The 16,355-nt window shown below is 42.9% G+C and overlaps 1 protein-coding gene across 1 annotated transcript; it reads right to left on the bottom strand.

Annotated features, from left to right (window-relative positions):
• Window positions 1-6,839: 6,839 nt before the first annotated feature.
• morn4 (MORN repeat containing 4) lies at window positions 6,840-12,341 on the bottom strand. Its single transcript, XM_064952861.1, has 5 exons — window positions 12,217-12,341; window positions 11,039-11,117; window positions 7,933-8,047; window positions 7,754-7,863; window positions 6,840-7,621 (listed from the first exon to the last, which is right to left on the bottom strand). The coding sequence occupies exons 2-5, from the start codon at window positions 11,103-11,105 to the stop codon at window positions 7,473-7,475; spliced, it is 441 nt and encodes a 146-aa protein (XP_064808933.1). The 5' UTR covers window positions 11,106-11,117; window positions 12,217-12,341; the 3' UTR covers window positions 6,840-7,472.
• Between the last annotated feature and the right edge of the window lie 4,014 nt (window positions 12,342-16,355).

Genomic DNA, 16,355 nt, shown 5'->3' with positions numbered 1-16,355 from the left:
ACTTAAATATCTTCCTGCCTGGCGTAGTGAAAAGAATCCATTCAGAAACTTCAGATGAATGTCATGACAACCAAGGCTGACTCATTACTGTCTCACTACGAATGAGGATGTCTGGAGAGATAATATAGGACGGAGACCCTAATGAAGATTATGCTTTAAATACACAACAGAGAGACATATATGAAGGTTTAACTAATGCACCTAAAATGCCATACAAACAAAACATTTTTGCCTGTAGGCCTCCATACTAGGCTCTGCATGTATAACACAAGCTTCCTGAAATGATTCTGACATACCAGACATGGCAGACTTATATGTACATGATGTTCCAAATTGCCTCAATTCAACTCATCAATTCACTTAATTTATTCAAGGACTTCCCTATTAGAAAATCTCAGTTGTGGTACAAATTTCCAAAGATTTTCTTTGCAAAATCATCTGCAAGAGACAAACCTTTGCAGACAATACATGGTATTTGTATCTGTCTAAATCAGTCTTATTATGATGGCTTGTGGGTGGATCATTTACAGGTTGAGCTTCTCAAAAGCTCTTGGGTTGGGGCCCCCACCTCGCAACCTTTTCACAATCAGATTTTTGGGGGACCCTGTCACGCCCTGACCATTAGAGAGCTGTTTATTCTCTGTTGGTTGGGACGTGATAGTGACTAGGGTGGGTCATCTCGGTGATTAATGGTTTATGTTGGCCTGGTATGGTTCCCAATTAGAGACAGCTGTTTAGCGTTGTCTCTGATTGGGGATCATATTTAGGCAGCCATTTCCTCATTGTGCTTTGTGGGATCTTGTCTACAGATAGTGGCCCGTGTGCACACCAGTCGCTTCACGTTTAGTTTGTGCTTTGTTGTTTTTGTTCGAGTTTTGATTGATTAAAAAGACGTGGAACTCTACGCACGCTGCGCCTTGATCCAATCATTATGACGCGCGTGACAGACTTCAAAAAGGGCTCGAAGGAGCGTTAGTTCTGTATGTGGTGGAAAATCGTACACCCACATCTATTCATCCCCTTAGCTTCGAGAGGACCGTGTTAAAGACAGTAAACTGCAGGATCAAATGGGTTCCAGCAACAGCAGAATTCACATTATTGACAGAATTTCTATTTATTTCTGTTGACATTCACTTTGTGGTATAGGCAGCTCTTTGTCTCTCTACAGGGAAATATTCAGGATAACCAGTGAAAGAGAACTCTCCTTTATTTTGATGAATACATATGTGGGTAAACCTTTATCGTCGTAAGAAACACTCTATCAAATAAAAATGTTAAATTAATTAAATGATTATTTTTAACACTCTCTAGTCTGTGTTGCCTATCGAACAAAGAAATCTCGACAAAGGTACAGATTTATTAGAAGGTACTTTTTATTGTCAAATTAGCAGCCAGAATGTCAACAATAAGACGTCTCCTGCCAATCCCTTTGTCTTTGTTATTAGCATAAACCCCTAGGGGATACGTCTTTACCATATAGCATTGATCTCCATGTCATTCTACCCTCTGGGGAATAACAGAGTATATCTTGATAATGATGGTCTCATTACACACACACACACACACACACACACACACACACACACACACACACACACACACACACACACACACACACACACACACACACACACACACACACACACACACACACACACACACACACACACACACACACACGTCTGCTTCCCAAATCCTCTGTATATCTAATCATTCCATTGTCTTTAGTAAAGGCTCTAGTTGTCCACTGACAAAAGCATATATTTACTCAGTCAGAGTAAACTGTTAATGTACAATGGATTCATCTGGGTTTCATCACACTATAGCCGTGATCAATTCTAGTAGAATACAATTCAACCCCACAGAATACAGATACCAACCGTCCTATGACTAATAATGACAACTAACATAGGTGTGTAATTAATGGTTAATAAAGTGTCCCTAGCCTATAAAGTGTCACTTGTCCCCTAACAGAGATATACTGTAAGACACATATGTAATGCTATACACACACACACACACACACACACACCATAGAGAATAAACAGCCTGCTATCGGATCAACCATGTCCTTCCCTCATGTCTTGACAAAGGGAAGGATATGTGACAGAAATGTTGCGTTTGTTATATGTTGGTTTTTAGAAGTATACGGACTGTGCAAGACTTTGACCATTTCCCTCTATTCGTTCTGTTAAAGCTGGAGTTTAATTGGATCAATAACAAAGCATATTCCACACCCGTTTCGCTAAAAAGCAACAGGAGGGTCTGGAGAAATGTAACCACTCTCAAATTCAAAGACAGAGCTATGGATTCAAGGACTGAACATCAAATGTATCATTTTAGCCATGTTTTGAGACTGTACAGTGTTTGTTTAAATGTACGAACCTCTTAAGGATCCGCCCCTTTTCTTCAATTTTCCCCTAAAATGACATACCCAAATCTAACTGCCTGTAGCTCAGGACCTAAAGCAAGGATATGCATATTCTTGATACTATTTGAAAGGAAACACTTTGATGTTTGTGGAAATGTGAAATGAATGTAGGAGAATAAATCACATTAGATCTGGTCAAAGATAAAGTGAAGAAAAAACAAACCATTTTTTGTATTTGTTTGTACCATCATCTTTGAAATGGAAGTGAAAGGCCATAATGTATTATTCCATCCCAGGCACAATTTCGATTTTGACCACTAGATGGCAGCAGTTTATGCACAACGTTTTAGACTGATCCAATGAACCATTGTGTTTCTGTTCAAAATGTTGTATCAAGACTGCCCAAATGTGCCAAACTGGTTTATTAATAAATGTTTAAGTTCATAACTGTGCACTCCCCTCAAACAATAGCATGGTATTATTTCACTGTAATAGCTACTGTAAATTGGACAGTGCAGTTTGATTAGCAAGAATTTAAGCTTTCTGACAATATCAGATATGTCTATGGCCTGGGAAATGTTCTTGTTACTTACTACCTCATGCTAATCACATTAGCCTACGTTAGCTCAACCGTCCCACGGGGGTACACCGATCCTGTAGAGGTTTTAAACAGACTAAAACAAGTGTATATTTGGGTTCTGATGGTTATGCAAGTTAAACTAAGCACATGAGTCATTTATAAGTTATATTCTTCAAGAATCAATGATGTAGCAACTAAGGACTCATGCCTGTCAAAATCATAGTGTTGAACCTACTCTCTCCTTACAAATGACATCCTTGGAGAGGCTGTTAGAGTGGAAAACTACTGGAGTCATTTGAATCCTGTCATCACCACAGCATGCATCTCAGAGGATAGTATGTGTGTGTGTGTGTGTGTGTGTGTGTGTGTGTGTGTGTGTGTTAGCCTCATTAGGATGTCATGCTTCTGGATATACCCTCAGAACAAATGGAGGTGTAGGAGAGGAAGAGAAGGAGGAATTAAGGAAGAGGATGGGAGGGGTTACAGAGGGAGGACGAGAGAACGGATGAGGGTAGAAGAGGTTGAGATAGGAGGAGGGAAAGGAAGAAGAGGATGGATGAGGATAGAAGAGGAGGGAAAGGAAGAAGAGAATGGATGAGGGTAGAAGAGGAGGGAAAGGAAGTAGAGGATGGCAGAGGGGAGAAAGAAGTTAATTTTGAATCTCCTCAAATGAACAGTTCCTCTATTTAGACAATTTCTCCAACACACCCTGTTAAGGCAAATGTGAAATGTGTGTTTTATCTACAATAAAAACATATCAATAGGTCATTATTCACATATTGTAGATAAGTCTCAGTATAGGACTAGTTCACCAGAGTGATGCCTATTTGATCAATAGCTGATAAATGAAATGCTAGATTCTTTAAATAGTGCAATTCCATTATGATAATCCAGATTAATGTTGTAGTTGAGAACCACTATTTAGTGAATAATAAATTAATCATGTTTTGGGACACTTCCATGTTTTCAAAACAATACATCTGCGGGCAATGTTTGTTCGAGACCTAAAGTGAGACCGATTCAAGACCGGAGTCAAGACCAAGACTGGGGGGCGAGGGCTAACCTGAGAAGCTGCCTGCCAGTGTTATCATGAAGCAGCACTGTTCAATGTCGGTCCAGGAGGGACGAAACACTTCTGATTTTCACCCTCTCCTTCTAATAAGGGACTAATTCAGACCTGGGACACCATGTGAGTGCAATTAACTACCAGGTAGAAGAAAAACATCTGTGTGTGTTTCAGCCCTCCAAGAGCGACATTAAATAGCCCTGACATAAAGATATTTTAAAGCAAAAGAGAACAATGTGGCCTGACAGGTTCCCACACACATGCATTAAGACATATATTAAATGACAAGTAACAGCTCATTTAACTGCATACTTTCCATTCTACTTGAATAACAATCCTACCTGTCGTTATTGTATCGTTCAGTAACATTTAGCTGCTGACCTGAAAAGGCGTCAGATGGAGTATGGCATTAAGATTGCCAGCAAGCAGTGTTTTCCTGTTCTAAAGTGAGATGCTGTTGTCCTTGTTGTAGTTCTAATCATTTACATTTCAGACACTGGTGGCTTATGGTGACAATTGTTGTTGCTGAAATTTGCTACAGTCCTGACTGACAGACAGAGACCAATCCCAAGGCTGTGTAGAGTCAGTAGCCCCTCCTAGCAGAGCAGACAGGCATTCAGTTTGCCCCATGTCCATCCAATGTAAGTTCTGGGTGAATTCACACAACCACAGTTCCACACAATGAAAGGCATCCCAGTTTCCCTTTACGTCCCTTGTTGAGGTGATATACTTCTGCTATGTACAGAATAGCCATAATGGTGGACAGAAAATCACAAAAATGGTGTGTAGTACTAGAGCCATAAACCTGGTGTGGGCACCAAGGTGAAGCTTTGAAGAGTACACCACCTCAGTCACCAGCTTCATCAATAAATGCATCGATGACGTCCACATAGTGACCGCACGTACATTTCCCAACCAGAAGCCATGGATTACAGGCAGCATCCACACCAAGTTAAAGGCTAGAGCTGCTGCTTTCAAGGAGCGGGACACTAATCCAGACGCTTAGAAGAAATCCCGCTATACCCTCAGACAAACCATCAAACAGGCAAAGCGTCAATATAGGACTAAGACTGAATCATACTACACCGGCTCGGACGCTCGTCGGATGTGGCAGGGCTCAAAAAATATTACGGACTACAAAGGGAAACACAGATGCAGGCTACCCAGTGACTCAAGCCTACCAGAAAAGCTAAATGTATTTTATGCTCGCTTCGAGGCAAGCAACACCGAACCATGCATGAGAGCACCAGCTGTTCTAGATGACTGTGATCACGCGCTCCGTAGCCGATGTGTGCAAAAACTTTAAAAACTGGTCAATATTCACAAAGCCGCTGGCCAGATGTATTACCAGGACGTGTACGCAAAGCATGCGCAAACCAACTGGTAAGTGCCTTCACTGACATTTTCAATCTCTGACCAAGTCTGTAATAACTACATGTTTTAAGCAGACCACCAAAGTCCTTGAGCCCAAGAAAGCGAAGGTAACCTGACTAAACGATTACCGCTCCATAGCGCTCACATCAGTAGCCATGAAGTGCTTTGAATGGCTGGTCATGGGTCACATCAACACCATCATGCCGGAAACCCTAGACCCACTCCAATTCACATACCGCCCCAACAGATGACGCAATCTCAATCGCACTCCACACTGCCCATTCCCACCAGGACAAAAGGAACAGTTATGTGAGAATGCTGTTCATTGATTACAGCTGTGTTCAACACCATGATGCCCACAAAGCTCATCACTAAGCTAAGGACCCTGGGACTAAACATGTCCCTCTGCAACTGCATCCTGGACTTTCCTGACGGGACGCCCCCAGGTGGTAAGGGTAGGCAACCACATTTCTGCTACGCTGATCCTCAACAATGGGGCCCCTCAGGGGTGCATACTTAGTCCCTTCCTGTACACCCATGACTACCTGACCAAGCACGACTCCAACGCCATCCTTAAGTTTGCTGACGATACAACAGTGGTAGACCTGATCACCGACAATGATGAGACAGCCTATAGGGAGGAGATGAGACCTGGCAGTGTGGTGCCAGGACATCTACCTCTCCCTCAATGTGAACAAGACAAAGGAGATGATCCTGGACTATAGGAAAAGGAGGGCCGGACAGGCCCCCATTAACATCGACGGGGTGGAGTGGGTCGAGAGTTTGAAGTTCCTTGGTCTCCACATCACCAACAAACAAATATGGTCCAAACATACAAAGACAGTTAAGGGGGCACGACAACACCTTTTCCCTCTCAGGAGACTGAAAAGATTTGGCATGGGTCCCCAGATCCTCAAAGAGTTCTACAGCTGCACCATCAATAACATCCTTCACCTCCTGGTATGGCAACTGCTCAGCATCTGACCGTAAGGCGCAACAGAGGGCCGTACACAGTATTGTGTACGGCCCAGTATATCACTGGGGCCAAGCTTGACATTTTCTTGTGTTACTTTTAGATTTTATTACTTTAGTTTATTTAGTAAATATTTTCTTAATTATTTATTAAACTGCATTGTTGGTTAAGGGCTTGTAAGTAAGCATTTCACGGTAAGGTCTACACTTGTTGTAGTCGGCGCATGTGACAAATAAAATTTGAAGGCAGAACAGCATTGGTGTAGCAGGAGGACACAGAAAGGCAGAGAGACAGAGCGAGAGACAGAGAGAGAGACAGAGACAGACAGAGACAGACAGAGACAGGCAGAGACAGAGAGACAGAGAGAGACAGAGAGAGACAGAGAGAGACAGAGAGAGACAGAGAGAGAGACAGAGACAGAGACAGAGACAGAGACAGACAGAGAGACAGAGAGAGAGAGACAGAGGGAGAGAGACAGAGGGAGAGACAGAGAGAGAGCGAGAATGACAGGGTTGGGGTCAATTCTGAATTTAATTCATCCCATGAAATGCCAAATTCTATTTCAATTGCCCACACCCCACAGAAAGCAGACTTTGAATTGAAGGAAGTAGACATTGAATTCAAATCAATTTAACTGAGACATGAAAGTTTCAAGCCTTTGACATGTATTTTACCAAAAGCATATGCAACTTATTACTACAAAGAAACCCCCATTTAAAATATGAACTTGATTATAACTCAGAGGTAATGTTAGGTTTAACCTACAGTATGTTATACATAGTATTAGTAACTGTACATTGTGCATAGGCCAAGTGATGTGTATAATAAATTATACATTTGAATTGAAATAAAATACATTGAATTAAATGATACTTCCTTTCATTCAAATTCAATTATTCTTCCTGTGGAGTGTGGCTAATTCAAATTCAAGAATCACCACAACCCTGGTGCATGACCCTGTTGTCCATCCCTGAGTGCCTGTATGAGGATGTACCCTGGCCATGGTTGAGACCCATTGTTCCACCATTTTGGATCAAAGATGAGTCCAGTTGCTGAACAGCTAGCCACTCCTCATAGTGTCCTGGTGGGGTCTCGGGTGTCTGCAGGGTCATAGAGCCAGACTGCGGGCAGTGGAGGCGGCTCCCTGTGCCTGCAGTACCACCCCTTGGCACTTCTCCCTCTTCTGCAGCTTGTGGTTCTCAAACAGGCCCTCGTTACGCGGCACACCATGGTTCCCATCTGGAAACGTCAGTAACCCTGGACAACAGACAAGATGGAGGATGAGCTGCTGATTGGAACACAAAAAATAAGAACAGCAAGATTGGGTAGGTCTTGTGTTTCCTTTGCAACTGTTTCTCCTATTAGAGCCTTGTGGTCTGATGAACGTACCATATCCCTCCACACGACCACTCTTGAACTCTCCTTCAAACTTCATCCCATCAAAGCGACTGAAGACCCCGGCACCCTGGAACTTCCCCTGGGTAAACTGACCCTCATACCTACGGATGAAGAAGAACAAAATATGAAATAAAGAATATGTACACGCACGCACACACACGTACACACACCTGGATCCGTCTGGGAAGAGGAGCACCCCCGAGCCTTGGAACAGTCCATTCTCAAACTGTCCCGCATAGCACGTTCCATCTGAGAACTTCAGCTGGCCCATTCCATGTCTCCGACCTGAGGGGGGGGGGAGACACACACACACACAGGAAACAACATTTAAAGTTATTAAACACAGAAACAGAAAATACAACAATCTGAGCTGTTACATTAATTTAGAAATGCAGCATTTCTTCCTTCCTAATTAAACCTACTGCATGGCCCAATGCTCTTGTAATAGGCTACTTGATGGTTTAATAATCAGTGTTTCTTAGCACGAGTCCTGAATACACACCATTTTGAATTGTAATCTTCCTTCCCTCTATCAACTAGAGGTTTAGTATATTAGGATACCATCTGTCTACTGTCTCCTTAAAGTGATCTAATCCAGCAGGTTTAGTATATTAGGATACCATCTGTCTACTGTCTCCTTAAAGAGATCTAATCCAGCAGGTTTAGTATATTAGGATACCATCTGTCTACTGTCTCCTTAAAGTGATCTAATCCAGCAGGTTTAGTATATTAGGACACCATCTGTCTACTGTCTCCTTAAAGAGATCTAATCCAGCAGGTTTAGTATATTAAGATACCATCTGTCTACTGTCTTCTTAAAGTGATCTAATCCAGCAGGTTTAGTATATTAGGATACCATCTGTCTACTGTCTCCTTAAAGTGATCTAATCCAGCAGGTTTAGTATATTAGGATACCATCTATCTACTGTCTTCTTAAAGTGATCTGATCCAGCAGGTTTAGTATATTAGGATACCATCTGTCTATTGTCTCCTTAAAGTGATCTAATCCAGCAGGTTTAGTATATTAGGATACCATCTGTCTACTGTCTCCTTAAAGTGATCTAATCCAGCAGGTTTAGTATATTAGGATACCATCTGTCTACTGTCTCCTTAAAGTGATCTAATACACACACACACACACACACACACACACACACACACACACACACACACACACACACACACACACACACACACACACACACACACACACACACACACACACACACACACACACACACACACACACACACACACACACACACACACACACACACACACACACACACACACACACACACACACACACACACACACACACACACACACACACACACACACACACACACACACACACACACACACACTTCATGTGTGTCTGCTGTCTGTATAATCCAATATGTATGTGGCTGTTCTCTCCAGATTTTTTAAAAATGTTACTAGGTATATACGCCTAAGAATGTGTACTTAGCCAATCATCTACAGGTCGGATACAAGAAGGTTAGGATAGTTATTCTACATTTTACAGTAAACGTTATGGTATATAAACTGCAATCCTGCTCTCTTGACCTTATTTGACCTTGGATTGGACTTCTATGCTCATTAAAACCGTAGGAACTGTTCATAACACGGCTGTGTTGTTTGATGACATTTTAAACAAAGAGTATGTTTTAACGATCTCTAGTTTTGAGATATTCTCGTGCATATTATAGTTCCTCCTGGCAGATGTGTTTGGCTGTTCCGCTGCTTCAACTTTGTCTCTTCAACAGGGGTTGAGTCTGAGCTTTCTAGTGTGTGTTTACGAAAGCAGTCCAAGGTCTATTCCTGATGGGGCGGCAGGTAACCTAGTGGTTAGAGTGTTGGACTAGTATCCGAAAGGTTGCTAGATCAAATCCCCGAGCTGACAAGGTAAAAATCTGTCATTCTGTCCCTGAACAAGGCATTTAACCCACTGTTCCTAGGCTGTCACTGAAAATAAGAATTTGTTCTTAACTGACTAGTTAAATAAAGGTTTAAAAAAAAAGCTACGGGAGGTCAGCCTTGACGTTAAAGGTTAGTTAGGATTTGGCTTAATAGACTACGACTGTGTGTGTAGTCAGAATAATAAGATCAAACACTTTTAGAAATGGAGAGACATGTTTGTCACATATGTTTCTATGTTTAAAAGCCTAGACTGGTGCCTTACAGAAAGAACAAAGGACAGGAGGAAGACAAAGGGTTGTTAAGTTCACAGTATTCCCCCAACCCCCATCCTCTCAGTGGTATTCATCCTGCCCAGATTACCCCTAATTACTGACAGCACCAACTACTGACTAACACAATAAATACGTACAGTTAAGACACAGACACGGGATACTGTTAGTTAAGACACAGAGAAACAGAGCCACAGGATACTGTTAGTTAAGACACAGAGAAACAGACACGGGATACTGTTAGTTAAGACACAGACACGGGATACTGTTAGTTAAGACACAGAGAAACAGAGCCACGGGATACTGTTAGTTAAGACACAGAGAAACAGACACGGGATACTGTTAGTTAAGACACAGACACGGGATACTGTTAGTTAAGACACAGACACGGGATACTGTTAGTTAAGACACAGAGAAACAGACACGGGATACTGTTAGTTAAGACACAGAGAAACAGAGCCACGGGATACTGTTAGTTAAGACACAGAGAAACAGAGCCACGGGATACAGTTAGTTAAGACACAGAGAAACAGACACGGGATACTGTTAGTTAAGACACAGAGAAACAGACACGGGATACTGTTAGTTAAGACACAGAGAAACAGACACGGGATACTGTTAGTTAAGACACAGAGAAACAGACAGCGGGATACTGTTAGTTATGACACAGAGAAACAGAGCCACGAGAGACGGTTAACATATTATGGAGTCAGAGACGCCGGGGGACTGCCTAGATAGGCTAGCTGCTGGTAATGAGGCTGTAAGGATGTTATATCCGACAGCTCTGTGGATGAATTATCTGGCTGATGCTACCCCCTGAAGATATTACGCTCAGATTATTCAGCCTATGAATTGAGTACCCTCTGGACTTCAGTGTGAAGGCTTCGTAGTAATATTAGAACACAACGCGGATTAGAGAATCCCCAGACTCTCAAATACATGAAGGCCTACATAACAGTATAGAGCATGATGCACTGACCCTTTGGTGCCATATTGATCAGCCACTGTATGTGCCTACTGTACAGTATAATGATGTCAAATGAAGTGAACTTGATAGAGAAGGTTAATAGAGGAGATGCCTTGCCTTCTTTCCACTCCCCGTGGTACTCCTCCCCCGTGGTGTAGGTGAACGACCCTCTCGTCAGAGTCATGGCTCCTCTGCTCTGAACACACACACACACACACACACACACACACACACACACACACACACACACACACACACACACACACACACACACACACACACACACACACACACACACACACACACACACACACACACACACACACACACACACACACACACTCTCTTAACGTAACCCTGACATTAGTGTGACCTCAGAGGTACAGTATGTTAAAGTCAAGGGGAGAGAGGGCGGTGGAGAGAGGGGAGGGAGGGACAGTGAGATTAAGGGATGGGGAGAGATTGAAGGATGGGCAAAGGAGGCTGGGGAAAGACGAATGGAGAGATGTGAGACAAATTGATAGGCTGAGGTCGGGGGAGAGGATGGGCAGAAGACAAGGATGGGGAGAGAGAGAAGAGAAGGGAGAGGAGGGACGAGGTAGGCATGAGGGCAGAGGACAGGTGCTGAGTCCAGAGGCACAGCAGGAAAGACAAAAGATCAATAGCTCTTCAGAGACTGTACTATCAAGTGAAGTGTGCACACTTGAGGTGGGCTAGCTAGCCTATGGACAGTGCATCACAAAAATCTAAAGCAGGGGCCTCTACTGGACTGAATGGTTTTTACACACACAAAGGAAAAGGGGAATGTGTGAGAAAAAGGATTGGCAAAGCTTCCCTTCATTTTCAATAATTTCTTATCAACTTGCAGCAGGAATATAACCTAATCAGTCAGAGCACTTGATAAGGTAGGCTATTCGCTGCCACATTGGCATGTGAGACAAATGCTGCCAATGATGTAATTCAAGTATGAACCCGTTGACACTGGATGAGTAATAAATTATTCAAAGACTCGTCTATATGTAAATCAGGCTACAGTGACACCGCTCTCCCAATGCAGCTATATTCTCACCTGTAAAACACTTGGTTGAGCAATCCTAGGTGATCACACGTCTGCCTTCATACATGTTGTCAACATTCGTATTATTATTTCGCCGGTGTATCGTCTATCATGTCTGTATATTACAGTAGCTACTGTAGCTACTGTAGCTACAGTAACTGAGCCAATTTGGACAAATCCTGAAATGCATTCTATTGACAGTGTACATAGCCTACAATCAAATAACCAAACGGCTTACCTGTGCGCTACCTTCTCTGTCTCTGGAGCATTGGAATCCACCTTTACGACATTAGCGAGTTGATTTGACGATTAGAGAGCAGACGCACATATCGACTAGTGGACATTATAAGCCTGCCGCTATAAGCTTCAGTGTTCCTGACGCGGACCGTATGGCATCACTACGCGCTCACATAACCGTGCTGTTTCATTGCAGGGTTTAGGCTGCCGCTCATTTAAACCCTGTTCTGATTGGTTTGATGTGTTTCAGCAGTGGTTCCCAGACTGTGGGGCACGCCCCCTGGGGTGGGGGGCAGAGGGTGTGTGTGTGTGGGGCAGGGGGGGCGGGGGGGGTCAGCCGGGGGGCGCGAGGGGCGGCGGGGGGGCGCGGGTTCCATATGCACACAGTACCTTCTGAAAGTATTCAGACCCCTTGACTTTTTCCACATTTTATTACCTTACAGCCTTGTTCTAAAATTGATTAAATAAAAACAAATCCTCAGCAATCTACACACAATACCATACCTCTAATGACAAAGCGAAAACAGTTTTTTTATTTTTTTATTGTAAATGTTAAAAAATAAATAAAAATGAAATACCTTATTTCCATAAGTATTCAGACCCTTAGCTATGAGACTCGAAATTGAGCACAGGTGCAACCTGTTTCCCCTGATTATCCTTCAGATGTTTCTACAACTTGATTGGAATCCACCTGTGGTAAATTAAATGGATTAATTTCTCTGATTTGGAAAGGAACCCACCTGTCTATTTAAGGTCTCACGGTTGTCCATAGAGACAGGATTGTGTCGAGGCACAGATCTGGGGAAGGGTACAAAACATTTCTTCAGCATTAAAGTTCCCAGTGACCTCCATCATTCTTAAATGGAAGAAGTTTGGAACCACCAAGAATCTTCCGAGAGTTGGCCGCCCGGCAAAACTGAGCAATCGGTGGAGATGGGCCTTGGTAAGGGAGGTGACCAAGAACACAAGGGTCACTCTGACAGAGCTCCAGAGATCCTCTGGGGAGATTGGAGAACCTTCCAGAAGGACAACCATCTTTGCAACATGACACCAATCAGGCCTTTATGGTAGAGCGGCCAGATGGAAGCCACTCCTCAGTCAAAGGCAGATGACCGCTTGAATTTTGACAAAAGGCACCTAAAGACTCTCAGGCCATGAGAAACAAGACACTCTGATCTGATGAAACCAAGATTAAACTCTTTGGCCTGATTGACAAACGTCATGTCTGGAGGAGACCTGGCACCATCCCCTACAGTGAAGCATGGTGGTGGCAGCATCATGCCTTGGTGATGTTTTTCAGTGGCAGAGACTGGGAGACTAGTCAGGATTGAGGCAAAGATTAACAAAGCAATATACAGAGAGATCCTTGATGAAAACCTGCTCCAGAGCGCTCAGGACTTCAGTGTGGCGCGAACAGGACAATGACCCTAAGCACACAGCCAAGACAATGCATGAGTGGCTTCGGGACAAGTCTTCGGGAATGTCCTTGAGTGACCCAGCCAGAGCCCGGACTTGAACATCTCTGAAGAGACCTGAAAATGGCTGTGCAGCAACGCTCCCCAACCAATCTGACAGAGCTTGAGAGAATCTGCAGAGAAGAATGGGAGAAAATCCCCAAATGCAGGTGTGCCAAGCTTGTAGCATCATACCCAAGATGACTCAAGGCTATAATCGCTGCCTAAGATAATACAACAAAGTACTGAGTAATATTTACTGTATGTAAATGTGATATTTACTTTCGTCATTTTTTAAAAATTTGCTACATTTTCAAAAATCTGTTTCTTCTTTGTCATTATGGAGTATTAAACAATTTAATCTGTTTTAGAAGAATGCTGAAACCTAACAAATGTGGGAAAAGACAAGGGGTCAGAATACTTTCTGAATGCACTATATACGTATGTATGTGGACACCACTTTAAATTAGTGCATTTGGCTATTTCAGCCACACAAGTTGCTGACAAGTGTATAAAATCGGAACAACTGAGTGCTGAAGCGTGTAGCGCATCAAAATCGTCTGCAATCCATTGCAACAATATTCCAAAATGCCTCTGGAAGCAACGTCAGCACAAGAACAGTTAGCCTGGAGCTTCATGAAATGGGTTTCCATGGCCGAGCAGCCGCCCACAAGCCTAAGATCACGATGAACAATTCCAAGCGTCAGGTGGAGTGGAGTAAAGCTCGCTGCTTTTGAATTCTGGAGCAGTGGAAACAAGTTCTCTGGAGTGATGAATCACGCTTCACCATCTGGAAGTCCGATGAACTAATCTGGGTTTGGTGAATGCCTGGAGAACGGTACTTGTCCCAATGCATAGTGCCAACTGTAAAGTTTGGTGGATGAGGAATGATGGTCTGGGGCTGTTTTTCATGGCTTGGGCTAGGCGTTTATGGCAACAGTTTGGGGAAGGCCCTTGCCTGTGTCAGCATGACAATTCCCGTGCACAAAGCTAGGTCCATATGCAGAAATGGTTTGACGAGATCGGTGTGGAAGAACTTGACTGGCCTTCACAGAGCACTGAAATAAACAAGATCGAACACCTTAGGGATGAATTGGAACGTCGACTTCAAGCCAGGCCTAATCGCCCAACATCAGTGCCGACCTCACTAATGCTCTTGGGGCTGAATGGATGCAAGTCCCCCCAGCAATTTTCTAGTGGAAAGCCTTCCCAGAGTGTGGAGGCTGTTATAGCAGCAAAGGGGGGACCAACTCCATATTAATGATTTTGTAATGAGACTTTCAACGAGCAGTTGTCCACATATATTTTGGTCATGTAGTGTTCAAGATAAATATATGCACTACCTTCAAAAGTTTGGGGTCACTTAGAAATGTTCTTATTTTGAAAGAAAAGCACATTTTTTGTCCATTAAAACAACGTCACTGGCAGCTTCATTAAATAGTACCCGCAAAACACCATTCTCAATGTCGACAGTGAAGATGCTGGCATTCTAGGCAGATTTGAAAAGAAAATGCAGTATCTCAGACTGGCCAATAAAAATAAAAGATTAAGATGGGCAAAATAACACAGACACTGAACAGAGGAACTCTGCCTAGAAGGCCAGCATCCTGGAGTCGCCTCTTCACTGTTGTTGTTGAGACTGGTGTTTTGTGGGTACTATTTAATGAAGTTGCCAGTTGAAGACTTGTTAGGCGTCTGTTTCTCAAACTAGACACGGTAATGTACTTGTCCTCATAATCAGTTGTGCACCGGGGCCTCCCACTTCTCTTTCTATTCTGGTTAGAGCTCTGTGAAGGGAGTAGTACACAGCGTTGTACGAGATCTTCAGTTTCTTGGCAATTTCTCGCATTTCTCAGAACAAGAATTGACTGATGAGTTTCAGAAGAAAGTTATTTGTTTCAGACCATTTTGAGCCTGTAATTAAACCCACTAATACTGACATTCCAGGTACTCAACTAGTCTAAAGAAGGCCAGTTTTATTGCTTCTTTATCAGAACAACAGTTTTCAACTGTTCTAACATAATTGCAAAAGGGTTTTCTAAGGATCAATTAGCCTTTTAAAATGATTAACTTGGATTAGCTAACACAACGTGCCATTGGAACACAGGAGTGATGGTTGCTGATAATGGGCCTCTGTAGATATTCCATAAAAAATCTGCCGTTTCCAGCTACAAGAGTCATTTACAACATTAACAATGTCTACACAGTATTTCTGATCAATGTGATGTTATTTTAATGGACAAATATTTTGCAAAAACAAGGACATTTCTAAGTGACCCCAAACTTTTGAACAGTAGTGTATATTTTTAAGGAACTCAGTCCAGCTTTCAGTTAACTCTTGAAAGTTGTAATACTAGAATGCCCAAGGTGCAATTTCGAAATTGGGTAGTGCATCATCAGTTTTCCTTAGTCATTGCAAACCTTAGAGAGCTATTTAGAACTTGTCAGAAATGTCAGGTAACATTTTTTAGTCAGGTTTGTTTTTAGCCCATATTTTGTTGTAGTGTTTGTGTTAGATATGGACAAATGTATAGAATTATAGATTTGGCATGGGTCCTGAGATCCTCAAAAGGTTCTACAGCTGCAACATCGAGAGCATCCTGACCGGTTGCATCACTGCCTGGTACGGCAATTGCTCGGCCTCCGACCGCAAGGCACTTCAGAGGGTAGTGCGTACGGCCCAGTA

The sequence above is a fragment of the Oncorhynchus masou genome, chromosome 31 (genome assembly GCF_036934945.1).
Source record: "Oncorhynchus masou masou isolate Uvic2021 chromosome 31, UVic_Omas_1.1, whole genome shotgun sequence".
Taxonomy (NCBI): domain Eukaryota; kingdom Metazoa; phylum Chordata; class Actinopteri; order Salmoniformes; family Salmonidae; genus Oncorhynchus; species Oncorhynchus masou.
Note: the sequence above shows the minus strand (reverse complement) of the source record. Positions and strands in the feature narration are given on the sequence as shown.